The 27,473-nt window shown below is 53.1% G+C and overlaps 12 protein-coding genes across 12 annotated transcripts; 7 read left to right on the top strand and 5 right to left on the bottom strand.

The window, feature by feature from the left end:
• Positions 1 to 204: 204 nt before the first annotated feature.
• On the bottom strand, positions 205 to 1,303 carry PG994_001483 (cytokinesis regulator; the record flags this gene model as incomplete). The annotated part of the gene is made up of 3 exons (XM_066852892.1): positions 205 to 524; positions 571 to 759; positions 811 to 1,303. The coding sequence occupies 3 exons, from the start codon at positions 1,301 to 1,303 to the stop codon at positions 205 to 207; spliced, it is 1,002 nt and encodes a 333-aa protein (XP_066721033.1).
• Positions 1,304 to 1,331: 28 nt separating this feature from the next.
• On the bottom strand, positions 1,332 to 3,308 carry PG994_001482 (cytokinesis regulator; the record flags this gene model as incomplete). The annotated part of the gene is made up of 1 exon (XM_066852891.1): positions 1,332 to 3,308. One exon carries the CDS (start codon positions 3,306 to 3,308, stop codon positions 1,332 to 1,334), a length of 1,977 nt encoding a protein of 658 aa, XP_066721032.1.
• Positions 3,309 to 5,461: 2,153 nt separating this feature from the next.
• On the top strand, positions 5,462 to 6,921 carry PG994_001481 (uncharacterized protein; the record flags this gene model as incomplete). The annotated part of the gene is made up of 4 exons (XM_066852890.1): positions 5,462 to 5,606; positions 5,814 to 6,007; positions 6,072 to 6,290; positions 6,352 to 6,921. 4 exons carry the CDS (start codon positions 5,462 to 5,464, stop codon positions 6,919 to 6,921), a joined length of 1,128 nt encoding a protein of 375 aa, XP_066721031.1.
• A 274-nt stretch (positions 6,922 to 7,195) lies between these two features.
• On the bottom strand, positions 7,196 to 8,282 carry PG994_001480 (NADPH-dependent conjugated polyketone reductase C1; the record flags this gene model as incomplete). The annotated part of the gene is made up of 3 exons (XM_066852889.1): positions 7,196 to 7,905; positions 7,992 to 8,112; positions 8,175 to 8,282. 3 exons carry the CDS (start codon positions 8,280 to 8,282, stop codon positions 7,196 to 7,198), a joined length of 939 nt encoding a protein of 312 aa, XP_066721030.1.
• Positions 8,283 to 9,540: 1,258 nt separating this feature from the next.
• Positions 9,541 to 11,583, top strand: PG994_001479 (uncharacterized protein; the record flags this gene model as incomplete). Its single annotated transcript, XM_066852888.1, has 1 exon — positions 9,541 to 11,583. One exon carries the CDS (start codon positions 9,541 to 9,543, stop codon positions 11,581 to 11,583), a length of 2,043 nt encoding a protein of 680 aa, XP_066721029.1.
• Positions 11,584 to 11,970: 387 nt separating this feature from the next.
• On the bottom strand, positions 11,971 to 14,501 carry PG994_001478 (ndufs1 NADH-ubiquinone oxidoreductase subunit; the record flags this gene model as incomplete). The annotated part of the gene is made up of 5 exons (XM_066852887.1): positions 11,971 to 12,088; positions 12,149 to 14,053; positions 14,116 to 14,130; positions 14,189 to 14,330; positions 14,387 to 14,501. 5 exons carry the CDS (start codon positions 14,499 to 14,501, stop codon positions 11,971 to 11,973), a joined length of 2,295 nt encoding a protein of 764 aa, XP_066721028.1.
• A 1,847-nt stretch (positions 14,502 to 16,348) lies between these two features.
• PG994_001477 (uncharacterized protein) lies at positions 16,349 to 18,598 on the top strand (the record flags this gene model as incomplete). The annotated part of the gene is made up of 5 exons (XM_066852886.1): positions 16,349 to 16,453; positions 16,501 to 16,741; positions 16,803 to 16,920; positions 17,090 to 17,937; positions 17,976 to 18,598. The coding sequence occupies 5 exons, from the start codon at positions 16,349 to 16,351 to the stop codon at positions 18,596 to 18,598; spliced, it is 1,935 nt and encodes a 644-aa protein (XP_066721027.1).
• Positions 18,599 to 18,731: 133 nt separating this feature from the next.
• On the top strand, positions 18,732 to 18,974 carry PG994_001476 (uncharacterized protein; the record flags this gene model as incomplete). Its single annotated transcript, XM_066852885.1, has 1 exon — positions 18,732 to 18,974. The coding sequence occupies one exon, from the start codon at positions 18,732 to 18,734 to the stop codon at positions 18,972 to 18,974; it is 243 nt and encodes an 80-aa protein (XP_066721026.1).
• Positions 18,975 to 20,378: 1,404 nt separating this feature from the next.
• Positions 20,379 to 20,729, top strand: PG994_001475 (uncharacterized protein; the record flags this gene model as incomplete). Its single annotated transcript, XM_066852884.1, has 2 exons — positions 20,379 to 20,500; positions 20,567 to 20,729. 2 exons carry the CDS (start codon positions 20,379 to 20,381, stop codon positions 20,727 to 20,729), a joined length of 285 nt encoding a protein of 94 aa, XP_066721025.1.
• A 358-nt stretch (positions 20,730 to 21,087) lies between these two features.
• Positions 21,088 to 22,062, bottom strand: PG994_001474 (uncharacterized protein; the record flags this gene model as incomplete). The annotated part of the gene is made up of 2 exons (XM_066852883.1): positions 21,088 to 21,914; positions 21,996 to 22,062. The coding sequence occupies 2 exons, from the start codon at positions 22,060 to 22,062 to the stop codon at positions 21,088 to 21,090; spliced, it is 894 nt and encodes a 297-aa protein (XP_066721024.1).
• A 2,363-nt stretch (positions 22,063 to 24,425) lies between these two features.
• On the top strand, positions 24,426 to 24,905 carry PG994_001473 (uncharacterized protein; the record flags this gene model as incomplete). The annotated part of the gene is made up of 4 exons (XM_066852882.1): positions 24,426 to 24,491; positions 24,555 to 24,640; positions 24,699 to 24,743; positions 24,800 to 24,905. The coding sequence occupies 4 exons, from the start codon at positions 24,426 to 24,428 to the stop codon at positions 24,903 to 24,905; spliced, it is 303 nt and encodes a 100-aa protein (XP_066721023.1).
• Positions 24,906 to 25,579: 674 nt separating this feature from the next.
• PG994_001472 (P-loop containing nucleoside triphosphate hydrolase protein) lies at positions 25,580 to 27,448 on the top strand (the record flags this gene model as incomplete). Its single annotated transcript, XM_066852881.1, is given in 5 exon segments — positions 25,580 to 26,221; positions 26,293 to 26,904; positions 26,973 to 27,116; positions 27,166 to 27,336; positions 27,353 to 27,448. The coding sequence occupies 5 exon segments, from the start codon at positions 25,580 to 25,582 to the stop codon at positions 27,446 to 27,448; spliced, it is 1,665 nt and encodes a 554-aa protein (XP_066721022.1).
• Between the last annotated feature and the right edge of the window lie 25 nt (positions 27,449 to 27,473).

Genomic DNA, 27,473 nt, shown 5'->3' with positions numbered 1-27,473 from the left:
GAATGCCAGAAATAAACTCAACCAAGGCATATAAAAACACAATATGGGGTATCAAAAGATGAACCCCAAGATGAAGCAGAACTCCTTCCCCTTCCATATTAAAAATGTCGTATGGTATCCAAACGCCAGAATACTGAGCGCGTTTAGACAGTCGTAAGTGATTTTCCGGCCGTAAATGCATGTAAAAAATGATGTCGTTCAGAATCATGTCCCCGTGACAATATCGCGGATAGCCCATCTCCAGGCGTCGTTATCGCGATCAACCGTTCCCACCCACTTCTCGCACTTCTTGCGCCAGCGCTCCTCTTCTTCGCGCTGGCGACGCACGAATTCAGGCCCAACGTCGAATTCTTCGCCAACAAGCCAGTCATCGTGCATCTCACTGACACGGCCTGGGCCACCTTCACCACCCTCGGTATCTTTCTCCTCAAGGTCGGGGATGTCCTTGAATGGATCATCGTCCTCTTCCACGATGTCCATGGGATCTCCTGGTCGTGCCATTGTAGGCGTAGTATTTGGATCGACTTTATGCCAGGTAAACATGTCAGGATCGAATATCATGTCACCGACGCGGCGCACACCCTTGCTTGAGCCCATTGCTTGAATGAGCATCGGCCGCGGCGTCGATGCTTCCTTTTCCCGCGCGGAAAGAGAGAGACGCAGTGGAAGGCGACGAGGCAGGAACTTCAAAAGCGTTCAATGCATTCTCATTGCCTTCCCACCGGTATGTGTCGGGGTTGTAGGTCATGCCATTGACAACTGCCATGAGTTAGCGCGACCCTTGATTCATCTGCATGGAGGGAAACTTACCTTTGCTATCCTTGGCTGGGTTCAGGTTAGTTATCAGGTGTGGCTTCAACTGTGGAGGCCGTTTGGTTTTCTTTTGTCGAACGGCTGTGCCACTGTGGTGACTGTGGGGGTGCAGATTGCCCCGAGTTGAGATTTGCCCTAATCTCTGGGAAGTAATGGGAGCAAGGGGTCCATTCTGCGGGGCACGGTTCGCCAGACTCGCTTCCCTAGCAATGCGACTGGCAGCCGTGTCTCGAGCAAAATGAGGCAGGTAATCGGGCTTGGCCGGGGAAAACGGAGAAACGGGAGAGGGAGTGCTGCGGCCCGGTAGAACATTTTGGTAGAGCTTGTTCCGTATATTTGTCCGGTTGCCACTCCCGCTAGGAAGCTTCTCAAATTTCGACTCGACTTGAGCTGATGTCGGTAAATCATCAAAAGCATCAAGTTCAGAGCCGTCACCGAACTGGCGTATCCGGCGTGGCTTATTGAGGTTGTGCCAAGGCTCGGCAGCCATCTTCTCGACGGGGCGGGATCGACGGGGGCTAGGCGATCTCATATTGGAGCTCGAGAAGGTTCTTGACAAAGGTCTGATCTCTGAGACCGACATCCGAGTCGTGTCGTCGGAAAGTCCGCGAATATTTAGAGGACACATGCTGGGATTGGGTGCTGGATGCCCCAGCGGGCAGAAATGGAGCAGAGTTTTTCCGTGCCTGAGCAGCACTGCCTTCGTATGACGGCGAAGGCCGTGATCTTTCGAGCGGTGTTTTTGGTCCCAATGAAGATGTAGGCCTGTCTCGAGAGGGTGGTCGGTCCCAACGTCCGCTGAGGGGGCGGGCCGGCAATTGCGGCGCGCCACGCAGAACTGGTAGGGACCTCTTAAGGCGAAGCAGTTGAGCGTTTGTAGTAGTGGGTTCGTTGCGCAAAGTACCGGTCGAAGTCTTCTGGCCAATTTCTCTTCGTCGAGGCGTTCCAGGAGAAACAGAAGATGTAGTTGACGAGGGCGTGGTCGGCGTGTGCAGGCTGGAAACCGAAGAATGGCTAGAATGGCCGCCGAGTCGAGACTGCGGTCTCCTCGCCGGGCGTAATGGTATGGGACCGCCGCTCTCTGACACTGGTTCCAAATATGGCTGTGTAAGAGAGCGCTCATGGCCCATAGGCCTCGGAAGTCGGGAGTTGGACAAAGAAGATACTGGTTTGTTGCTGAAGGTGATTGACACAGCTGTCTTGGGACGTGCAGGGCTCATAGGTCGGATGTCCTTCAGTCGGACATTGCGATGCATGCTGGTCTTGCCTGAGCCAAAAATATCGCCATCGCCAATTTCAAGTCCGTCTAGGTCATCTCCTTTGTCCAGTCCGGGGGTCTCCGGGGGAGATTCCTTGGATGGGCAGACCCTCTTGGAATCTAGCTCCCTCTGAGGCGACTGGCTCTGCTTCCGACGCTTGAGTCGCTCAGTAAGGTCCAGCGGCCCATTAGGCAGAACAATTCCATCGAGTGCTTCGTCTTCGCTCTCGGCTGTGATAGAGCTCGAGATGCTAGGACTCAATGCAGATGCACTTGAGCTGCGATTTGAGAAAGCGTCTCGGCGTGTACCACCAAATCTTGTTCCTAGGCTGCCCTCACACCAGTCAAACTCATCACCACTGCTAAGAGCAGGTGTTCGAGGGATATCTCTGCGACTTGAAAGGTTCAGTTTTCCATGCGAAGGAAGCTCTAAATCGGCTTCGAAGTCGTCGCTCTCCTCTACTTTTGCTGGGGTGGGCTGTGAAACCAAAGAGATATTTCTCATGCTCATGGGCGCTCGGAGCTTGGATGCCTTGATGGTACTCTCACCATCGCCAAACACATCATCGTCATCTTCATTGTCCCGGAATCTATCCAGGTCAACAGGCATAGTAAGCCTCTTCTTGGAAGGCGAGATTTCCGCAGGCGGCGCAAGCCTCTTTGGTGAGATATCCGTGTTCATAGACGAGGCAAGCTGCTTAGGTGGGCTATCCCATAGAGGCGTGTCTTCGGTAAAGCTGGCTGTGGCTGACTTGACGGGACTTGGAGCTGCTGAGCTGCCACCACTCACTTGGCGCAAGGTCTCGGGAAACTGAGAGCTATCTGGCTGTTTTATGCGTAGGGCCTGTCCTGGGCTGGGCAGCTCCAAGTCATCGCCCCAATCTTCTTGGTAGATTTTCTTGAGCTTCTTTCCTCCGAGCCGCTTAATGGTGCCGCCCATGAGTGCAGATGGTGGTACGTTCTTAGGAATGGGGATGCCAGCATTGGTGACGGCGGCTATGGCGTCCAGTGTGGACTTCTCGTCATCGCCTGGTAAATGAAGAAGCCTTTCCTCGTCACCGCCCAGTGACTCCCGGTCAGACCGGAACGAGTTGTGGCTGTCTCGGCGGTTTCCGTGGCCCGTAGTTGAACCATTGCCAAAGGTAAGGTCGTCATCAATCATAAAATCATCATCGTCCCAGTTCTCGACGACCTCCTCTTCTACCGGGGCCCTGGGTTTTAGTCGTAAAGTATCCATAATGTCAGTTTCTGTTGAGGGTAGTGCGTAGGTAGTACATATGTTCGCAAGGTGAAGGTGTCTTTGTCGCTGATAGCAAAGAAGAGTTGCGGACAGCGCGTCAATCTGCCGCGTGTCGTAATCAAGAGTGTATCGTTTGCGATACCTGTGAGGTATGACCGTATCCAACGTCCAGAGGTGGAGACTATATGGCGTATATGGTCATGCGAGGCTACCAGAAGTGAAGCTCAGTATTTGACGTGCAGAGCTGCGATGTCATATCCTCCTCAGCAACTATGACAACTTCCCAAGCGCATTTTCGATTGGACTGTTCGGGTATCCTAGTCTCTGGTAGAAGTCCTGCAGGACGTCCACCGTCGGGTGCGTCGGGTCGACGCGATGGTTCCGAGAGAGCTTGGCGTGACAAGATGGTGAAGTGCATCCAAGGAGAAACGGCTTGTTTCTATGTTGTTGTCGATAATGAACCTCGTAGGCGTATCGAACTGTCGCAAAAACAGGATGACGATAATAGTGTCACAGGTGGGAGTGGTGGGTAGAGACAATGCCGCAAAACCTGGGACGGCAAAGGTTGGTAATGCTGGCTCCTCCAAAGCAGCGCGCGTTGTGGTGGGATCAAAGTCGAGGTGATTGTCTCGGATGGGGTAGTAGTTGAACTTGTGTGCGGGTGTATGTCATTCCATGGGTTGAGTAGTCAGATCAGGGTCTCTTACACTCTCCCAGCCCAAAACTTGGAATCGACAACGACACACAATGGTCTCAAAAGATGGGAGGCAATCACGATGAATTGAAGGTTTGGGGGGGGGGGGAGGTCGGGGAAATCGGCAGTGTCACTGTGATGCGATCAGTGAGTGAGTTGAGTTGAGTGGCTGGAAAGATGGCGGGTCGTGTGTGCTGGGGCAGTGACCAGTTATTGCCAGCTAAGGGTAAGGCCAGTGGACAGCAGCCAGCAGGGCCCCGGAAGCACAGATCTTATGGGTCCCCTTTGCTGATTTTTTTCTGGTTCTCCTGATGTCCCGTGTATCACGTGGGCCCAATGCTAAGCTGTTTCAAGCTGTTACACACAGTCACCACGAAAAAAGCGCGTGGGATCGCGTACAAAGAACCCTTGATTGTTGTAACCCCTCCTCTGGGATTTCAATACCAATGCATCCCATTCCTCCTGCAAGGTGTCATTTCCCCTGTTCGCAAAAGTCGGTATGCATGTACGTGTGATATATTTTCAATGTGATCTGGTGGCGAGCGATCTCAATGCAGATAGTCCAACAATCTGACGAGTACTGCTAACTTGTGTGTTTTGATTGAGGCTCATTAGTACCGCCTTATGATGGCTGGAGTTCTGGCCTTTGATGTGGATCGGAAGACCGATTTAGATCGTCCCGGGCCTATTACTTACAGGTCGCTACTACCAAAGAACCAGGGGTCCAGTCGAAGCTCCAGTATTGGTTCAACCGAGCTGTTGGTGCCTACAGCTGCCTGGAATTTGGAGCAGAGGAATGGAGTACGTCAAATGGAGGGTTGAGACGAACTTTACCATTGGAGTTTTGATAAATACCAGTTACATCTCCTGCTTGAGTCCATGAAATAGAACCCTCGATACAATTCAACAATTACACGATCGCATCCAGGCTGAATAGGTTGAAGCTGTGGCCGCATTTTCAGGCCAATCTGCAAACTGCTTGTGGGTAATCCATCCCCATGCAACCTTTTCTGTGGCCCGAAAGCTTGTCCAACCTCAGCTCTACCCGGCCACCAGTTGCACTGGGATCACCAGTAATAATAAGAATAACAGCATCTGGGATCAGCGGCAATAACTGCTGCGGGTGCGGGCTATGATTCCTCAACTTGAGAATAAGCCCAAAAACCAACCCACGACAGTCGAAACGTCGGCTTAATGTCATCACTGGTTTCATTTTGGTTGTTTATCGACATCATTCCCGACGTCCCCGCAGGTCGTTGGCCGAGTACCAGCGAAACAGGACTCCGCCTGCAATCTGCCCTAGCGAGCGAACCACAGCTGCCACGACATCTTACATACGCACTTCATACCGCTCATCGCGGAACTGGCTTGAAACGGTCAAATCATTTGGGCCGGACTTACGCCACGCGACGCATCTCGGGACGACGTTTTGATTCCGACAGCGCAGCGACTCAACATGGCGCGTTCGCGCATCTTCCGCGTGCCATGTGGTAATGCCGTGTCCAACGGCAATGTCGTTCTGGAAGCAAGGCCCAATGGGTCCAAGCCGCTGGACCTGCTGATTCGAGGGACTGACGGAGCAAGCGCATTCGAAACAAAAAGTAAGCAGCCGGCTCCCTAAATATATTGCCTTTCATATTATTAGCACCTGTTCTCGGTTGTGTGGCTCCGTTATGATCGACAATGCGCCAGCCCCGGATCCCCGTCCTTCAAATTCATGCGTTACGTAGCTGCATTTCCGAATCGCTGGACCCTGATCTAGGAATCATGAAGGGCTGACCTCTTGCCTTGTTTTTAACGCCACACAGTGCGTCACAACCGTATCAAGGAGTTCCAGGCCGCGAATGCGCCTTGTTCCGAGGCTGAATGGGAGCAGATCTTGATTGCGATCCTGGTAGACCCGCAAGGTGCCACAAGGGCCTGGGACATCGAACTCAAGGTAGAGCTGCGCCCGGAAGAAGTGATCACGCTCCATTTTCGGAAGAACATCCAGGGTATTGCTGTAAGTCCTGCGACCTCTCTGAGACAGTTTATGTGGACGGGCTTACTAAGTCTAACATCATCAGCAACGCCTGGGCACTATCGAACTATTGGAATTCGAAGAGACTTATGAAAATCCCGGTATATCGCCTTTTGATTGGTGTGTAACAATCCTCGAGGACCACGAGAAAGTGGTACAGGAGGTTGGAGCCGTCAAGGAGAAGGCCAAAGAACTAGAGCAGTCCGTAGAGGAGCTCACGAGCCAACTTGAGGACCTCCTCAAGGCTAAGGAAAATGATGAGAGCGTGCTGCTAGAGAAGTTCCGGGACCTCTTGAATGAGAAAGAAACTCAAGATCCGCCAACAGCAGAAGCTAATTGAGTCGGCCGACGTCGACCCGGAGAAATTGCAAAATATCAGTGCAAGTCAGCACACCATGAGGAAAGCAGGGGGCTCGAGGACGTCGAAGCGCAAGATCAAGGATGAACCCGCATCCGACGATAGCGATGGCGGCTTCGAAAAAATGGACGTCGACGACCAGAGCAGCGGGCCGCAACAAGACCCGGGCACGGATGAGCAGCAGACAACAGACAACGATGCCACTGAGAGCGAACCTGACAACAATGAGACTGACGTGGAAGAAGAGGATACGCCGCCTAAACCAGCCCCGAAGAAGGCTAAGCCGGCACGAAACACGCGGTCCCGGGCGTCTAAGGGTTCTTCCGCACCGTCAGAACCCGCCAGGGGCTCGACTGCCGCTGCGTCACGCACCACAAGAGCTTCGCAGAAACCACCGGAGGATCTGGCTGCTGCTGAGGCTGTTGACGACGTTGCTGAACCCCCGCCAGTCAGGACCTTGCCTTTCAAGTCTAAGGCCAAGAAACCTGCACCAGCACCCGTTGTGGACGATGAGACCGAATCTGATGATGAGCTATGATGGAGACCCACGCTCTCTTGGTGTATAATATGTTGGCATGTAGTGATTGATGATTGTGAATTGGCTTGGCGTCTTTTCTCTGTATTTATACTTCTTCATGCAAGGACCAAAAATTGCCTTTCCTGGATCAAAAGTGAGAAAAGGTATGCGACACCACTACAACTCATTGGCACGTAAACATTATCAGATTCTGGTCATGGACACGTTCATTAATTTGTTCACTGTTCAATAAATGTTATTCTTGTCAGGATACATGCTTTCCTCTGACCCTTTTTTATCTCCGATCGTCGTCCGCGAACTTGTGATTCCAGAACCCACGGAAGTGCTTCTCCTTGCCGACCTCGGCGATGCGCTCGACCTCCCTGGGCGTGAGCTTGAAACTGGGCATCTTGTTCAGGTAGCCCTGGAGCCTCTGCTCGTTGGAGCTGGTGGTGATGGCGACGATGCCCTGGTCGATGCACCAGCGCAGCGCGATGCCCGCGGGGGTCACGCCGTACTTCTTGGCGAGCTCGTCGTAGACGCTGTCCAACGGTCCCGGCTTGGCCTTGGTGACCGCCGTCAGGGGCGCGTAGGCGGCCACGGCGATGTGGTGCTTGCGGTGGAAGTCGACCAGGGACCCGTGCTGCAGGTACGGGTGGTACTCGATCTGGTTGATGGCGGGCGGGATCCGGGCCGTCTCGAGCACGGCCTCGAGGTCCGGCTGCAGGAAGTTGGACACGCCAATCGAGCGCGCCTTGCCCGTCTCCTTGATCGCCTCCACCTGCCGCCAGACCTCCTGCAGCTCCGCGGGCCCGTCGGCCAGGTACGGCGCGTGCACCAGGTACAGGTCCACGTAGTCCAGCCCTAGCTTGCGCAGGGACGTCGCGAAGGCCTTCGGGATGTCCTGCTTCTTGGTCCCGTTCAGCTTGGTGGTGACGTAGAGCTTCTCCCGCGGCACGCCGGCGGCTTGGATGGCGGCGCCTAGCTGCTCCTCGTTGCCGTAGACTACCACCGTATGATGTCAGTCAACAACAACATACATGTTTCCAAGCGTTTTCTTCTGTAAATGGATCATCTCGTCATAATCTTACCTTCGGCTCCATCGAGATGGTAAAAACCGTTCTTGATGGCCATGACGGTGAGCTTTACAATCTCGTCCGTGTCACTTTTGCCGTCCATGTTGGCTCGGGCTGTACCCAAGCCATATCCTAGCTAATGACGTTTATGATTAGAGGAGGTCTAGCTTAGCATCGATTCAAGAAGTGTCTACTTACCAAGGGTATATCATTGCCGTCGTTGAGCTTGAGGTGCGGGATATAGTCCATTTGCTTTGGTCCGGTGCCAGAAGCGTCTGGCTTGAATGCCGACGTTATAGCATTCATCTTGGAAGAATAGGTGGAAGAAGAGATGGTTATAGGAGGTAGGGAGCGTGAAAGCAATTTACTATTCTGAACAGCTGTTCTTCTTCTCAATTGGTAGGGTATTGTGGTAATTTGTAATTGTCCTCGTCGTACGTTGGTTTGGAAACGACGAAAAGTCTGGGAAGGCTGTCTGATCAACATTCCACGATGGCGGGTGCCCGTAGGCAGTCCAGGTGGGGTTACAACGTCAGTACCTAAGGGATGCGGGTGAATTATTCGGCAGTGTTTAGATGCGACTACGGAATACATATATTAAGTGGGCATATCGGCAATTCATGAGGTGGATAGGATTGGACCCGACGAAATGGGATGGCTACTGCTGCATGGGCTCCTTTTCATCAAGTCATGTCATGCAGCGGTCGTGGAGTAATAGTCAAAGTGGCGCCATGCCGACAAGTCTGGATAGGATGTATGCATATGATGAGATATTGTATCCAGCTCTGTCGTGAGCTAAAAGATAGAAATCTAGAACAGTAATACACATTACAGCTATTGAGATCGATCAGTATTGTTTTTTCTTCTTGTAACGAAAGGGCGGCCCAAGACGGCTTGTACCCACGAATCGTTCATTGCCTTCTGGTTGGCCAAATGGCAAAAGGGATTCTAGGATGAGTTTGTGTGACCCCAAAACCGGCCACATGTCGGCTGGTCGGTTGCTGTTCTGTATTCTGGGGTAACAAGACTGGGCTTATGTTGAAGCCAAGACTAGAGAACATTGAACTCCTGGTATAGGATGATACAGAAGTTATAGTGATATTACTGATTATAAATTGACGAGGAATGTAAACGTACGTATGCATTCATTCGATACCGACATTCACTCGGTTGAACTACACCTGTACATACATAGATCCGTCAAATGACAAGGATCGCCACGCCACCTTACTAATGAGCGTTCAGTTATCAACCCCGCTCATTCGGAGCTGTTGAGTGGCTTCGCATGTAAACCAAAGCATCATTTATCCTTCCTCGATAGAGATTGACGTTTATCGCCATCGGACCAGAACCTCCTCAGCCCTGTAATGTTCTGAAAAGAGGTTTTGGCTTGTTTGGTAATTGTATAACACGATTTTCTGTAGCGACTGCTTAATAGAACCGATTTACCTGGCTTCATCCCATTCATCCCGTTTAATGTCCGTCTGTCTATCCGCCTAGTTCCTTTCAGACACACCTACCTAGGCAGCGAGCGAAACCTTCGAACTTCTAGAGATACTTCCATATGCTCTTCCCTCGATCCGCTATTACGTGCCGCCAAACCATTCGAAAGCTCCCTCGGCTTCCTCGGCTTCGACCTACTTTCATGTCTACCACCCAGTCGTTGCAGGCCGACGGCGGCCGCCCGGCAGGCGCCGGCGCAACCTCCATCAACGACATCCCCAAGTCCTGGATCTTCACCTCGAAGCTGCCCGCCGACTCCCTCTTCCCCACCCCCGCCGATTCCCACAAGACGCCGCGCGACCAGATCGGCCCGCGCCAGGTCCGCGATGCCCTCTTCACTTGGGTGCGCCCGCAACCCGTCGAGAAGCCCGAGCTCCTCGCCGTCTCGCCCGCCGCCCTCCGCAACCTCGGCATCGACCCCGCCACCGTACGAGACCCCGAGAAGAACGACTTCGTGGACACGGTTGCGGGCAACAAGATACAAGGCTGGGACGCCGACGGCCGCGGCTATCCCTGGGCGCAGTGCTACGGCGGGTTCCAGTTCGGGTCGTGGGCTGGCCAGCTGGGCGACGGCCGGGCCATCAGCTTATTCGAGACGACTCCTTCCAACTCCTCCCAAACAACGGGGTCGCCAACCCGCTACGAGCTGCAGCTCAAAGGCGCCGGCCTGACCCCCTACAGCCGGTTCGCGGACGGCAAGGCGGTGTTGCGCAGTAGCATCCGCGAGTTCGTCGTCAGCGAGGCGCTCAACGCCCTCGGCATACCCAGCACGCGTGCCCTGAGCCTGACGCTGCTACCCGACACCAAGGTGCGCCGCGAGACGGTCGAGCCGGGCGCCATCGTGTGCCGCTTCGCGCAGAGCTGGCTGCGCATCGGTAACTTCGACATCCTGCGCGCGCGGGGCGACCGCAAACTGATCCGGCAGCTGGCCACCTACGTCGCCGAGGACGCCTTCGGGCCCGGGAAGGGCTGGGAGTCGCTACCCGCGCGCCTGGAGGACCCCGAGAAACCCGCCACGTCACCGGAGCCCACGCGCGGCGTCGACAAGGACGAAGTGCAAGGGCCCGCCGAGAGCGCCGAGAACAGATTCACCAGGCTATACCGCGAGATCGTGCGGCGCAACGCCCTGACCGTGGCCAAGTGGCAGGCGTATGGTTTCATGAACGGCGTGCTGAACACGGACAACACGTCCCTCCTCGGCCTGTCCATCGACTTCGGCCCCTTCGCCTTCCTCGACAACTTCGACCCCTCCTACACGCCCAACCACGACGACCACATGCTGCGCTACTCGTACCGCAACCAGCCGACCATCATCTGGTGGAACCTGGTGCGCCTGGGCGAGGCCCTGGGCGAGCTCCTGGGCGCCGGCGCCAAGGTGGACGACCCGACCTTCGTCGACGACGGCGTCCAGGAGGCCGACACCGACGATATTGTCCGGCGCGCCGAGAAGCTCATCATGCAGGCCGGCGAGGAGTACCGCGCCGTCTTCCTGGCCGAGTACAAGCGCCTCATGACGGCGCGGCTCGGCCTCAAGACGTCCCGCGACACCGACTTCGAGCAGCTCTTCTCGGAGCTGCTCAACACCATGGAGGCGCTCGAGCTCGACTTCCACCACTTCTTCCGCCGCCTCAGCGGCCTGAAGGTCGCGCACCTCGACACCCAGGAGGCGCGCGAGGTGAAAGCCGGTGTCTTCTTCCACAAGGAAGAGCTCGCGGGCGTCCTGGGCGCCAGCGAGCAGGACGCGCGGAAGCGCATCGGCGCGTGGCTGGGCAAGTGGCGGACGCGGATCCTCGAGGATTGGGGCAGCGACGAGGAGGACGGGCAGGCGGCCGACGGCGAGCGCAGGACGCAGATGCAGAAGGTCAATCCCAACTTCGTCCCGCGCGGCTGGGTCCTCGACGAGATCATCCGCCGCGTCGAGAAGGGCGGCGAGCGCGCGGTGCTGGACCGCGTCATGCAGATGGCGCTGCACCCGTTTGAGGAGTCTTGGGCCGGCCAGACGCTGGATGGCGTGGAGTATCAGGGCGACAAGGAGGAAGAGACGCGCTGGGTCGGCGATGTGCCGCGGGCCGAGAGGGCGCTGCAATGTAGCTGTAGTTCATAAGAGGTGTAGATCATAGACCTGTAGTGACGAGGTTGCCCGAGAGCCTATAGATGTAAATAGAAAGGGCAGAGCTCAGAGAATCGGAGGGCGATGAGCCACACTACCTCAGGCCAACATGAACTTAAGTTCAAGCAATTCACATAAGTTAAACCAAATTACTAGAGCACCCAAGGATATTCCCGGAGATCTCACGAAAGAAAACGCAGGTGGCTGGTTTCAGGACACTTTATGTACTTTCTCTACGACTCCTCGATTCCGCGGTATATGTACAAGTACCATGCGTCTGAAGCATCCAGCGAATAAAAGAAATAGAGCCCGGCCAGCCTCACAAAGTGCTATTAATGATCACTTTTATCCCCATCTCCGTAAATACAACTTCGTCGTCTTTTACGCGCCGTACATGACCTGACCCATAGGCCTGGCCTCTGTCATGCCAGGCGCCATCAGGTTGTTGTCTGGGTTTCCGGCGGCCTTGGCAACCGAGCATCGCGCCATCGTCGGTGAGCTGTTTGCACATATCAGTCTCAACAATCTATATATAGGTCATCTTGAAAGAGCATCTTACCTTCTAGAGATAACATCGGTAAAGTAGAAATCGTCGATAACCTTCTTCAGGGGTTCACCACTTGCGTTGGCACCCTTGTTCTGGTCTACTAATTGGACCTTGCTGAGCTGCTGAAGAGCGGGCACCTCGACAACATCGTAGGCGCCTAGGGCTGGGCTGATTTCCAGCATTCTGTTACGGAGTTGAGCAACGTCGTCGTAGGGTAAAGGAGCACCTAGGAACTCGCTGGCAGCACGGATAATCTTCCAGTCGGTACGAGCGGCACCAGGTAAGGATGTGGCAGCACGGGTCATCTGAACACGGCCCTCGGTATTCACGTAGGTGCCAGCCTTTTCGGTATAAGCGGCAGCAGGAAGGACAACGTCGGCAACCTGGGCACCGCGATCACCATGGTGACCTTGGTAGACGATAAACGCATCCTTAGGGATATCCGCATCGTTGAATTCATCGGCACCAAGAAGCCAGACCATCTTGGGCTTGGTCTGGGCGACGGCAGCAGAAGGAGGAACGAAGCCAACCTCGAAAGCACCAGCTCTCGAGGCCTCGCGCTGTAGGACGTTGTAGCCGTTGTGCTCGGGAGTCAGGAAGGTTGCGGCGTTCTTGTCGACGAAACCACCGATGAGCTCATAGAAGGCCTTAGCATCGGCATGGTCGGTCACGCCAGAGCCAACAACGATCATAGGTCGCTTAGCAGACTGGAGCTTCTTGCCGAACGGTCCAGCCAGAGCCTTCTTGAGCGCGGCGAAGTCGGTACCGAGGTGCTCGAACTCGAAAGTCGAGTCCCAGGTCTCGCCAACAACACCAATCTCAAGATCGGACCTCAACCACTGCTTGCGGATACGGGCGTTCAGTACAGCAGCTTCGTGTCGTGGGTTTGTGCCAACGAGGAGCATGCAATCCGTCTCCTCGATGCCCCAGATGGTAGAGTTGAAGAGATAATTGGCGCGGACGTCGATACCGTGGGGAACAGGGCCTTTACCAGCGGGGATGTCAACAGTAAGGTTCTCAGAGCCAAGCTTGTTGGCGAGATCCTTCATCGCCACCATAGACTCGACCTCGGTCAGAGCACCAGCAATAGCCTTGAACTCATCACCCTTGGGTTGTAATTGCCGGTGTGCAGCAGAGATCTCCATCAAGGCTTGCTCCCAAGAAGCAGGCTCGAACTTGCCCTCTCGACGTACCAACGGCATGGTTAGACGCTGTGTCTTGAGGCCGTCGCATGCAAAGCGGGTCTTGTCGTTGATCCATTCCTCGTTCACGTCGTCATTCAGGCGGGGGAGAACACGCATAACCTCCAAACCTCGAGAATCGACACGGATGTTGGAACCAAGGCCGTCCAGAACATCGATAGATTCGGTCTTCTTCAGCTCCCATGGCCGAGCCCGGAACGCATAGGGCTTTGATGTGAGGGCACCGACGGGGCAGAGGTCGATCACGTTGCCGGACAATTCGGAGTTGAGGTTTTGCTCAAGATAGGTACCGATCTGAATGTCGTTTCCACGGCCAGTGGAGCCCATCTCCGGAGCCCCGGCAATATCGTTGGAGAATCGGATGCACCTTGTGCAGTGGATACACCGGTTCATCGAGGTCTTGATGAGGGGACCAATGTTCTTGTCCTCCACGGCACGCTTGCCACCGATCTCGTGGAATCGCCCCCGGTCAGCGCCGTATCGCATCGACTGATCTTGAAGATCGCACTCGCCACCTTGGTCGCAGATAGGGCAATCAAGCGGGTGGTTCGCCAACAGAAACTCCATGACACCCTCTCGTGCCTTGTGCGTCAGCGGGGAGTTGGTCTTGACGACCATACCCGGCTGAACAGGCCAAGCGCATGATGCCACGGGCTTGGGTGCCCTTTCGACTTCGACCAGGCACATACGGCAGTTGCCAGCAATCATCAACTTCCTATTCATTTTGTCAGCATCGGAAGTCGCGGCGGGCTGTCGGGGGACGGTGTCGGATCGTACTCATGATAGCAGTATCTACACATTGTCAGCATTTTCGACCATCAAATTTTTGACACTCCGGCGTGAGACGAACCTGGGAACGGTGGCTCCGGCCTTCTCGCAAGCCTGGATCAAAGCAGAACCGGCTACCAGCAAGTCAGTATACGATTTTGTCAGAACCTCCGATGTGCTTCTCCTACCTTCAATTGATACTTTCTTGCCATCTGAAAGCCAGTCTGTCAGCCAATTCGTGTTCCCAAGCATCGTACGCAGGATCGATGATGCCACTCACCAATGGTGAGCTCAACCTCGGCCGGTCGTTGAGCTGTCGCAGAAAAAGCTCGCGAGGCATTGGCGGCATGCCTGCTGGTCCGCCAAGCCGAACGAGCTAGAGATCGTCGCAGCATCGTATCGTCCCGACGGAATTGGGAGATAGGGATGAAGGTGAGGATGCAGGACGGGGTGGTGGAGGGCGGCGGTTGAGGCCTTGTGTTGACGTCTTCTTGAGAAAGTCTGCCGGGGCTTTTGGTGCTTCAATCAATTGTCGGGACTCCCAGTGGCCAATGCTAACCAGCGGGTGACATTCATGTTTCGGAACCGCCCTGATTGGCTATACAGCTTCAGAGTGGGTCGTATATTACACCTCAACTCTATGTATTTCCAGAGCTCGGCTGACTGCCACGGCCAAAATCGACGAGTAATCGACGGGAGGCTTGCATTCTGGCTTATCTGATCTTCAGCACAGATATTTCTAAATACAGGATAACCTAGCATGTGCTAATAGAAGTTATGTATATCTGATTTATTTATATTTCTTTTCCTCGGAGGCACATATGTCGTAGTAGCCTCTGGACTTTGTGTTCGGTCATTGAGTGAAACGCGCTGTTTTCTGCTGGTGAAAGGCTTGGTTCGATTTATACCAGAACACCCCTCGATTCAATGTAACTATAAGTACATGTGGATGACAGCTCCGCATCCCCATTTTACAATTCGAAGTATTGCCAATATCACTACGCTTTGCGGCTTGATCCCCAAATATAGGAGTAATTGCTATGGGCTGGCCGATGAGATGCAAGCTCGGTTTCAAGCCAGCGTTGGATGCCCGGGCTATTTCAGTTCATGTTGGCATCTAGGAGAACGCACGGTCCATCGTAGCGATAAGGTGGACGGGTGGACCAACTATCAATGCTCATTGCTCAGATGCAGATGAGAGAGGGTTTTGGATAAGGACTGTTCACCTGATGTTTTCCCCATAGTTGTGGTTCTTGCTATCAGCAGTACATATACTCTGCATCATCCAAGATCCTACGTGCAATTTCAAGGTGCTTCTATTTCAAATGCAACACATGTGAAGTGAACAAGCATCCTGCTTGTGGCCAGGGGTAGGTTAGTCAAGTACCTCCTCGATGTACATAGAAGAAGTACGTAAGGCTCCAAGGCATCAACCAGAGAGCCCTCGCTTCTGATTGGCTTTGATTTCTCCAGGCGCTGGGCGGGAAGTGACACCAGGGCCATACTGGGGGAGCTTTGGCTCACTACTGTTCGTCCCCTGCTGCAGTAGCAGCCAAAAAAGACAGACAAGACAGCTCATCACTGCTGGGCTGGCACTGGTTTGATCAATAGCAACGTAGCTGCTACGACTAGAAACAAATCCCATCGTCCAACCGCCGCAACATTTTCATTTTGTGTCTGTCAACCAATTTGATAGAGAACGCCCCCTTTTACACCACCAGGTTGGATGCTGTTGTAGTTCTTTTCGCTTCGCCGTCAATCCTTCCATCCATTTTATCTCGACCCGAGGTTTTCTCATTGAGTAACGACAATTTATTTACGACGCCCGACCCTTTCCGCCCCCCGTTCTGCTCGTCCCCCCAACGATCGATAGCGACGTAGCTTCGCCCGAACCGCGACCGACTTTCTGGCTTCTTCGCGTTGTCACATTCTGCCGCTGCTGAGTCTGCATTGCAGTCAACAATCCTTACAACACATCTGGAGTCATTGTTACTCCTCGATCCCCTGCTGCCGTCCAGCCCCATCGAACCGCAGTCGCGTGCTTTGACCCGTGGCCCGCTCGGAACGACCTTTCTATTTTTCGTACAATTGTTGCGCATGTCGAACGCATGCAACTTCTCGGCTCGACGGCGTTCACGATAGACCCCAGCACGCAGAACTACGTCGCCTAAGACTCCTCGTCGCCGCACATCGGCGCTAAGGGGGAGGGAATTGCAGCATGAGCTGGCAGCAGGTGCCCGGCATGGGCGCCGGCAACGGAGGAGGCAACATGGGTGGACAAGACATGGGTGGACAAGGGCCGAATGGCATGCATCAGCAGCATGCGACCGAGTACACCCTCCAAGGTGTTATGCGCTTCTTGCAGACAGAATGGCATCGGCATGAGCGCGATAGGAACGCTTGGGAGATCGAGCGGCAAGAATGAAGGGACGCATAGCTGCTTTGGAAGGCTCTGCGCGCAGGGCTGACGCAACCCAGAAAGCACTGAAACGCTATGTCGGGATTCTCGAAAAGAAAGTCAAGGAGCAATCTGCGCAGTTGAAGACGGGAGGCTCGGCAGCAACCGAGGGCGAACATGCTGTGAGGCAGTCCCCCAACGTCGATCGAGCCGCTCTGATAGCTGAGAAGCTGAATCGTATGTATCATTTTGACGCACTGCATGGCACCTCGGGTGTACTGTACTAATACAATCTTAGCATCGGACGAGAAACCCAAGGACACAATACCCGGCTTCGAGGGCATGATCGGCGAGCGAGCTCAGGAAGACGAGGAACGCGACCACCTGAGAGCCTTTCTGGATCAATGCCAGGCAGAGTTCACATACCTGATGATTACCCCAGCCAACCCTGTGCCGCCTCGAGAATCACCGCCTCTACCAATGATGGAGGACCTACGGGAGGGAGATATGGGATGCCCGCGGGCCTGCACCAGATGGACGCTGCATTCCAGGCTTTGCGCTTGAATAACCAGAATCATGTCAAAGAACCCCCGAGATCCCAACCGAATATGAACCACCATGCGCCTCCTATGCAGCAGGCACCCAATCCTGCCTTCCCTGGGAAAAGCGCCCAAGATTTACAATCCGCGCCCATGGTGCGGTCTGGGAGAACTCCTCGACCCTATACTCCAACCCTAACGAATGGCCAGCTCCTGTCGGCGTAGCTGTCACCAGTCGCGAGGCAGCCATGCCAAAGCAAAATCACGTAAGCGAACACCCTCGTCAGGGGCCAGTCGAAGAAACTGTGGAGAAACGAAGTTCGAATGATTCGGACGGTTGGGATTTCAGCGAAGGTTCATTCCCCGAAGCCACGTCTTCGCAACCTCTTCAAAACCTCTCCTCGACTCACCGACCTGATCAAGATGTCTTCCCCGCTGCCGAGAACTTGCCAAAGTCTCCCAATAGGGGCCCTACTTCGCACCGGAGGAAAACGTCGTTGTCGCGCAGGAAGAGCTCCGAGCATGAACTTTCTTTAACTTCCATGTCACAGAAGCCCGAGAGTGGAAACTTCAAGTTGCGCTATGGACTCCGCGGTCACCTTAATACTGTACGAACTGTAATCTTCTCTGGCGGCGGCAGTCCTGGCGAGCCCGAAATTTGCACCGCAGGCGACGATGGCTTGGTCAAACGCTTCCACATACCTCGTGAAAGCTCGGCGCATATGAACGCGGCAGCTTCGGATCTTGACGTTACGGCAGACTTCACCCACCGAGGACACGCAGGGGCCGTGCTCTGTTTACTTCTTGGTCCCCATCACCAAACTTTTCAACCGGTGGGCGCGCTCAAGGTGATGGTTGGATTTTCTCAGGAGGACAAGATGCGTCTATTCGAGTGTGGGAACGTGGGAGAGTAGATCCGAAGGCGACCCTAGATGGCCATACGGATGCTGTCTGGGCTATCTGCGTACTGCCCGCGACGCTTGGTGGCGTATTTGGGCAGACCAACGCCCACGGCGCCCCAGACCGTATCCTTCTTGTGTCTGGTGCTGCCGACAGTGTGGTGAAGGTATGGGCGGTGAGCGCACCTCCCCAGCTGACATCTCCACAACCAGCACCTACCGGCCGCCGCGCGGGTGGGAGTGGACGTGTCCGCGGTAACTCGATGAGTTCCGGCTCTCAATTCCCCAGTTCACCGCAACCCAGCATGACATCGAACACACCCTTCAACTCGACTCTAATTCACAACATATCACGTTCGAACGGATCAAAAGCTAGTCCTACTTGCATTACCCCGCTGTCGGGCAATGGGGAGGCCTTCGTTGTGTCATACTCAGATGCAGCTATTATCATCTACGACACGCGGACCGGTGAAGAGATTGGTAACATGGCGAGCCTCGAAACCTATGACGGCACCATCGCAACAAGCGTGAACTCAATTGTTGCAACGACAGCTGGACTCGATCAAAACTCAAGCAACGGGCTTGGTGACGAGGATGGCAATGCTACCGGGGCGCGGGTCCTACTGGTGGTGCCGGTGGATCGGGCAGCGGCATAGAAGGCGTGATCATCAGTGGCCACGAAGACCGTTTCATCCGGTTCTTCGATGCCAACAGTGGTATGTTCACACAAGTTCTAACCGTTCGATAAGCCGTTATACTAACAGCCAAGCAGGCCAATGCACGTACAACATGCTGGCACATCCCGCCTCTATCTCGTCCTTGTCCTTGTCGCCCGACGGCCGAGAATTGGTCTCTGCCGGCCACGACGCGAGCTTACGATTCTGGAGTCTAGAGAAGCGCAGCTGCACACAGGAGATCACCAATCACCGTATCATGCGCGGTGACGGAGTCTGCGACGTTGTTTGGAGTAATGATGGCAGATGGGTAGTGAGCTGCGGCGGTGACGGCTCAGTCCGAGTCTTCGCCCGATGAAAGAGATGAATGATTTTTATGTGCTCTGAATAAGCTGCTGCCTCCTTTGCGTTTGCATTCTAGCATATGGAGAGTCATAGAAAGAGCAAGCATTGGTTCGAAACGCGAAATATTCTTGACGATATAGTTTACTGATACTGTAACTGTATTCGAGTCGAGAACAGAGGAAGGCGGTGGATGATCCTGTTACGAGACTTGTGTATAAAACGAAAGGGGCCCCTCCGGCCCTGTGTGAGAAATAATGAAAAGGGGGTTCGTTGGTGCTCGGCAAGTCTTGCTCACTGTAGAATTCTTTTTCATTTCTTGTATAAGGCTGTATTAGACTGCGAAAGAGATGGGAAGCTCAGTTTGCTTCTAACCACCACTTTGTCACTGCCCCCTGAACTGAGCAGTCCCAGTGATCCATCTAGCACCATCGAGCAAGCAATGGCGTGACTGTTGGGGACTTGGAATTCACACGTACGCGGATGATTGTCAGGTTCCAAATCTCCCTTCATATGTGAAATTTCAAACAGGCCTAAGCCTTTTACCCCGTATTTCCGATCAGACAGCAATAATTATGGCAGTACATACCAGCGTGAGTAGGCTCAAGACTCATAGAGAGCAGGCTACCCAGTCAATGAATGGACGTTTGATACTCAACAAACCCACACCTGTTGCTCAACAAGACGCTTTCCAGGGATAGTGACGCAAACCTCATAATATGGGACAATATCTGGTCGGTCAATCCTTACCTCGTAGCAAAACCTGGAGGCCACAGCCTTGAGGCCTAAGAGTCACGGTTCCCCCCCCCCTTTATTATATAATAAGCTCAATCTATATCCACTAACGTTCACCAGAGTGTTTCAGCTTGATATATAAAGAACACACATCGATGTTCAAAATAAGGCATTTTTAGTACCTTACTACGTGATAGGAGCGGGGGGGGGGGTTTGCTTGTGATAGAGATGTGTGGCTTACACGAAGGACTTTACCCAGCGTTGACAATATGGAACGCAGAATTCCCAGTTTATTCAAACAAACAATAAATATAAACAATCAATAGTAACAAATGATAACACAATATTGGAAAGGTAGCTTCTAAAATTCAAAAAGAGCAGTATCCAATATATTTCAACCACAAATTTCATCAACAATATTCCTCGCAACGTTGCTTCGTCCGAACTACCTTGGCCTCTGATATATCCGAGACTCGGATAGGACATCAAACTACAAGAAGAGCTTACACTCGGTTGCTCAAGATGGTAAGTCGCGCGCAACTTACTCGGCGTTTTGGACTGCCGCGAGATGTCGATCCTCTAGCCAGAGTATTACTAGACGAAAGAAAGCAAGGATAAAGAAAAAGCCGCTGCAGGGGCGCTTACAAGCGGCGAGCTCCCGTACCGTTCCCAGAGATTATACGCTATGCGAAGAAGGGCTCTGGCGATGACCCGTCCTATTATCAACCATAGTGCCGCGTCAATGCTCGAACAACATGGCCAAGACTGCCTTTGGGAGGCAGTCCAACTTTGTATCCGGGATGTAACGTAAGTATTTTAATTCCTACATACGTAGACACAGTTCACTAACCACTATATTTTCTCCTTGTATAGCACCCATCACCTTGACCACAGCGCCCCTAACACGCTGTTCCCTTACGATACGAAGGTCGCCCGTGCTGTCAAGACGGACCTATCCGATAATCCCGACATGCTCCAGTTTGATATGGGAGATGGCAAAAAGGCAGACATGTCACTGCCCAACGAGTTCATGTAAATGGCTACGATGATTACCATTGCCTGGATGAGCACATCTACGAAGATACTGAATCTGATGACACAGAAGATGTGTAGATGGCCAAAACCAGTGACAAGGGTTGAAAAAGGTTAAAATGCCTACAAGGTTATGATATCTGGAACTGGGCTTCCTTTAATGGCCAAGTAGAGAGCTAGTTGAGACAGAGATAGATATAGCGAACGAGTAAAACAAACAGCGACCTTGATGCCCCATGGGATTTTCATAACGAAACAGCTTGATAGTTGTATTAATATACTTCGTTGCTCAGACTTATATCATAGCTATAAAACAATACAATGCCTTCCTTGCATTCCCTTTCTCAATCCATACCAGCCTCTCAACCGTCAGCCTTGCCCTTGGGTTGCATAGCCTTCGTTGCCTGCTCCTGCGCCGTCTCCTCTGCGTACTTGTTGGTCCCCTTCACATAGTCACCCAGGTAACCAGGTACCGGGTCCACTCGATTGTAGGGGCTGGGTGTGGGATCGCCGAGCACGGTGTGGATGGGCACGACGCCGGTCCAGACGCGGCCCAGGAGGGCCTCGTCCTCGGCGTCGGCCTTGTCGTCGCTGGGGAAGCCGCTGCGGATCTTGGCGCTGCCGGCGGCGATCTTGACCCGCAGGATGCTAGTGCTCTGCATCTCGGCGCCGTTGGGCGGCACGCGCGTGTGGCGCCAGCGGTCGCGCACGACGCTGTTGGTGACGAGCTCCATGGCCCACAGCTTCTCGGCCGCGTCCGTCACGGGCGTGGCGTAGCCGAACAGCGTCGCGGACCGGTAGTTGTAGCTGTGCGAGTTGGGCGTCAGGGACAGGACGAGCCCGTCGACGTGGCTGGCCGCGATGGTGACGGGCAGGCCGGTCGGCCCTGGCTGAGAATACTCGGCGGCAGAAGCAGCAGGAGGAGGGGCGTCGTCATTGTCGCCACCGGTCTTCTGCTTCTTCTGCTCGTCGTCCTTCTTGCAGGAGAGGTTCATGACGCGCGAGGAGACGTAGCCGTGCAGGTACAGGTCCAGGACGTCGCCCGTGTCGGCGCTGGGCCGGTCGAACGAGCCCATCTGCCCGATCATGGGCAATGTTTGCGGGAAGGGCGTGTCCGGGACCGTGAAGGAGACATTGACCAGGAGGCTGGTGTTGATGATCTGATGAATCTGCTCGAGCGAGTAGCTGGCTAAATTATACGGTTAGTTAAAAACAAAAAAAGAGAGAGTAGCCAAGGATGAGAGTGGTTGGGCGATTGCTGATCGCTTACCTCTGCTGTCGTACCGGCGGACAGTGCTGAATGGTTGTTTCGGGTACTCTAGATCTTGGACCGGCATCTTGCTGCGTGCCTCTTCACTGCGTGAAACTGATGTCGATGTGTTTAGGATCTTGCGTGGTTCAGGCACAAGTCTCACGTTCAAGTAATGAACGAGTAGGAAGGAATGTTTTTGGGAAGTTTCACAGCTGTCAAGTTTGATTCGAGGCTTTATAGCCACGAGCTGAGGGGAGCTGATCCGAGGTCCTCGACCGGTCGCTGAGTCAAAGTGAGGTTGAATTGCTCCGTTCGAAGGCGGGTGAATGAGATAGCCGTGTCACCATTTGGGGTCGTTTGATTGGGCTAGCCATGCCGCTAACGGGGCGGGCTAGGCCTGCACGCTGCATCCGGGGTGCGGCTACCTTCTGTAAATGGTAGGTCTATGCGACACTTGTAGCACAAGATAAGGTGCTAGCTACGTCGTTTCGACATCCAAGGGCGTACGGGGTGAGGCATGTGTTCCGGTTCGTACGACCAGATGTATGAGGCGAAGCTCCCCGCTCCGGGTAGGTCGGACAGCAGATTAGCTAACGTATCTACACAATTAATAAAACCATTTAGGATATAAACCTCCGAAGAGGAACATGGCTTCTCTGAATGCGGCAAGAATATACAATGTTCTGCATTTCGCCCCGTCTCCTGGTGGTGTTATGACTGGGAGTGGAGGAGCATCATTAATTAGGGGGCAGCTTGGTGGTGGACATCCTTTGGTAAACAAGAAGGAGTGACTGGATGGGCCCGTATTTCCAGAAAGCGCACTCAGCTTCCTTATTTAAATCACCAGCACGGGCAAAACTAGCTCAGTTGATTGCTGGCGTTTACCCAGCGCAAAAGAGGGATGATGAGACCAATATGGGTCTCGTTTCTAAGCTGGGTTTTCGTATAATTCGATCATGATGATGGGCAACCTAGTCTTTTGGTAAACCCCTTTTTAATATACCTGTTAGCGCCTCATATGTACTTTACTGCTGCAGGAGCAGACAGTCCTGACAATCCATGAATTGATATGCCTCTGCTCACTGAATGGCACTGCAAATGAGACTGTTACTCGGGTATGATGTGAGTTCGAGGGGAACCCCACACACTGTCCCGGATATGTGGATGGAAGCCCTAGATGGAAGCCCTAAAGGGGTAACGCTTGGCTTCCCTCGACCTACATTCGAAGCCAGGAGTCATTTACCTCGTATAAATGGTTAAAGATTAACCAGCCAGGTGATGGTTGTTCGATGGCTGGACCACAGGAAGAAGATACTGGCACTGCTTTTCAGCAGCAGTAATCCGTGTATACAAGATGCTGCTGTTTTGGAACACCCTTCCAGAGTTTCATTACGCCCAGATCGGGTCGGATCAGAAGACTGGGAGGATCAACTTTGACGTCGAAACTTATATAATATATTGAAACACGGGGTAAGTGCTCATGTAAGCTCACTTAAGCCGCATGACAACATGTGGTTTTCTACCGTATATCGTGTTAATAACAAGTGGGCAATGCCCCTGGGAAATGGATGGCATGATAGATGAGAAGAACGCTTCCTGTTTTGTATATAGCTCTTGATATGTAATTACTGTTCATAAGTAGAGGAACACTATCGACCAGAGGAGACAAGAACTGCTCACTTACTATGCCCCATCACCTGAAGGATAAACAAACCACAACGTCATTACTTAATTGCTTTGCCAATAGGTGGAGTTTGAATTAACACACGGGACCCTACCGTCAGATCCTTCTCGGTTACCGGGCGGTAAAGTTTCTCAGCTCACTTGGGGTTTCTCAATGACATTGATATGCCAAGACTTGGCAGTCCCTCATCACTTCAGCACTGGACTGATAACAGTATTAATATTCCGTTTTACCCACTTACTTGGTTAGGTGAAAGCGGGTGCATGATGTGCTGCCCGTAAGCTGCCAGTACGGCGTACGTACGTGATGTACTTGCTGCGTCTGAGGTAATCTTCCTCAGAGGGAGCTGAGAAGCAATCTACCCCAGAATTCTAACACGTAAGAAAAACGCCCACGTGAACATATGTGGCCAATGGGATGTTGCCCCTGGAGATCGAACGAGGGCTTTACACTCGTAAAGAGGGCATGGCAAAGCAGCCGAGCCTTGCTAATTATTTCTACTTCAAGGCAATGGTCAAGCACCACGCGTCTTACACAGATAAGCTATACGATGTGTATCTCGCCCGTACACTAAATGGAAACATAACAGCATTACACATACAGGATATAATGCAACTATGGTCTGAGTGCTTGGCGTCCACTGTGATGATTATAAAAGGGGATGCCAACGCCCGCCTTTGAGAGCTCAACAAACCAACACCAGCAACACTCATCTTAGTCTCAAATAAACGAAGCTTATTCATTCTCACCCCTATAGACTCAAAATGCAGTTCCCGACTCTTGCCATTTTCCTTGTTTCCGCTGGACTCACCGCAGCCCAGAACCAGATTGTGTGTACCACCCCAGCCACTGCATCGGTACCGATAGGGCTAATCAATGATGATACTCGTTAGGGCAACGTCCACCCCGATGGGAAGTGCATGACCAAGATTAGCAACCCTGTCTACCTCAACAAGTGCCAAAATCTTGAGAATGTCAAGTATGACGCCCCCAGAATGTGACGGCTGTGCAGTCTACTAACCAACACACCCAAACAGCTCCATCGCCATCAATGCACCCGGGTTCCACTGCTACGTTTCTAAGTATAAGATCAATAACCCAGTCTGAAACGCTTGGTTTATTTTCTAACCATATGCAGGACCGCTGGCTGCCTGGATGCTGGCAAGCCCGTGAAGGTCGCCGAGGGCTGCCACCACATCAGCAAATTCCCGGACGCAAAGTTTATTCGTTGCCGCAGCTTGTGAAGCCTGTAAGGCTGTCATCTTTATTGAGAGTTGGTTGCGTGGATTGAGGTGGTGGGACAGGAGAAGAGGTCCATAGAAGCTATATGTTATAGGATGAACGAACCTTTGGCCAATACCTAATCCTCAAATGCTTCTCGAGTGACTGTGCCTAGCAACACCTTCCCCGTATTCACACTCTCCTCTAACGTCTCAACCTCGTGCCAAAGAGTATCGCAGTACTTGTAGAGCGCCTCGACGATGACAAGGAGGTGACGTGTGGTCTGAACAAGCCACGACGACGCTGCCCTGTGGCATTGAACTGAATTATTAAACGAAAGTCATTCAGGCTGCTGTAGCCCAACTCCAAAAAAAGACAGGGGAAAAATCGAAATGAAATATGGTAAGATTATTGTTCAATTGGGATAAAAGCCGCCTCCACTATACGGCCTGTAGTGGCAATCAGGGGGAGACAACCACAGTCGCAATGTTCAAGCAAAGGTGGTCATGTGACTTGGTGGGCTGGTGGAAGTTTCCACATGCAGGAGCTCTGCGGGGCACAATCGTGCATTAGCGGGTGGTAGATAAGCGATAAGAAAAAAAGTTCCCCAAGAAAACTACAGTGCCCAGCGCCCTGCTATCCATTTGGTTCGAAAGTCTCCCATACCCATATCGACCACATTCTACAGATCGCAACCATGACTTACACCAGCGGCAAAGTCAAAGGTTCGAAGCGAAAGGAGCTTTCTGCTACCACGCCTGCTCCGAAGAGCAAGAAGGTGAAGCGCGCCGAACCTGAGCCAGAACCCGAGGTCGAGAGCGAAGCCGATGACGACGAGGATGAACATTCTGAATTGAACAAGAGGGTTGCTGCTGCAGAGGCCGAAGATGGAAAGGACGCATCTGCGAACAACGACCTCCCCGACGGTGGCAGTAATCTCACGTTACCGCCTGTCGCTGATCTCGACGCGGAATCCTTTGCCCAATTGAACTTCTCCGAAAAGACGATGAAGGCAATTGAGGAGATGGGCTTCAAGAACATGACAGCTATCCAGAAGCGAGCTATCCCGCCCCTGTTGGCTGGAAGAGATGTGCTCGGTGCCGCCAAGACTGGTTCTGGAAAGACATTGGCATTCTTGATCCCCGCGATCGAAATGTTGACTGCTTTGCGCTTCAAGCCGAGGAACGGAACTGGTGTCATTATCGTCTCTCCCACGCGAGAACTTGCTCTTCAGATATTCGGTGTCGCCAGGGAGCTTATGAAGCACCACTCACAAACCTATGGTGTTGTCATCGGCGGCGCTAACCGTCGCGCCGAAGCCGAGAAGCTCTCCAAGGGAGTAAACCTCCTGATTGCGACGCCCGGCCGACTGCTCGATCATCTTCAGAATACCCCTCTTTTGTTTTCAAGAACCTTCGGTCATTGGTTATCGACGAGGCCGACCGAATTCTCGAGATTGGTTTCGAAGACGAAATGAAGCAGATCATCAGGATCTTGCCATCTGAGAACCGACAAAGTATGCTGTTCTCCGCCACACAAACCACCAAAGTCGAAGATCTCGCACGCATGTCTCTTCGGCCCGGCCCCTTGTTCATCAACGTGGAAGAGGAGCAAAAGTTCTCTACTGTTGAAGGGTTGGAACAGGGCTACGTTCTTTGCGAGGCCGACAAGCGTTTCCTTCTCCTGTTCTCGTTTTTGAAGAAGAACCAGAAGAAGAAGGTCATCGTCTTCTGCAGCAGTTGCAACTCGGTCAAATACTATGTGGAACTCCTCAATTATATCGACCTTCCCGTCTTAGAGCTTCATGGCAACCTGAAACAACAGAAGCGCACGCAAACCTTCTTCGAATACTGTAACGCCAAATCCGGAGCGCTCATTTGCACAGATGTTGCAGCTCGTGGCCTCGATATCCCTGCGGTAGATTGGATCATCCAGTTCGATCCCCCGGATGACCCCCGCGATTACATCCACCGTGTGGGTCGAACAGCGCGAGGAAGCAATGGCCAAGGGCGTTCCCTTATGGTAAGTCAGATCATGGAATAGTCTCATTTTCCTTCTACTCTTTGCAAGCGTTACTCACCATCCCACAGTTCCTGCAACCCCAAGAAGCTGGGTTTCTTCATCACCTAAAGGAGGCCCGAGTGCCAATCACCGAGTTCGACTTCCCGGCCAACAAGATCGTGAACATTCAATCCCAGTTGGAGAAACTCGTCTCCCAGAACTACTATCTCAACGTAAGTGTCTGAGCCATCACGCTCCCAACCGTGCTAACATATTATTCAGAAATCGGCCAAGGATGGTTTCAAAGCTTATATCCACGCCTACTCCAGCCACAGCTTGCGCAGCATCTTCGATGTCAACAAGCTCGATCTTGCCAAGGTTGCCAAGAGCTTTGGCTTCAGTGCGCCACCGCGTATTGATATCCAACTGGGCGCCAGCATGGGCAGAGATAAGGTTCAGGGTCGCAGAGCCTACGGAAGTCAACCCAGACAAGGCCAGCGAGGAGGTGGCCAACGAGGAGGGGGTCAGCGAGGAGGATATCGTCATTAGAGACGTCGCAGTGTAAGAAGCCAGGTCGTTCGGGCGTTTCT

Source organism: Apiospora phragmitis (genome assembly GCF_038363925.1).
Source record: "Apiospora phragmitis strain CBS 135458 chromosome Unknown utg000002l:1.0-5516284.0:1.0-5523493.0, whole genome shotgun sequence".
NCBI lineage: Eukaryota > Fungi > Ascomycota > Sordariomycetes > Amphisphaeriales > Apiosporaceae > Apiospora > Apiospora phragmitis.
This window is presented reverse-complemented; position numbering and strand designations above follow the sequence as displayed.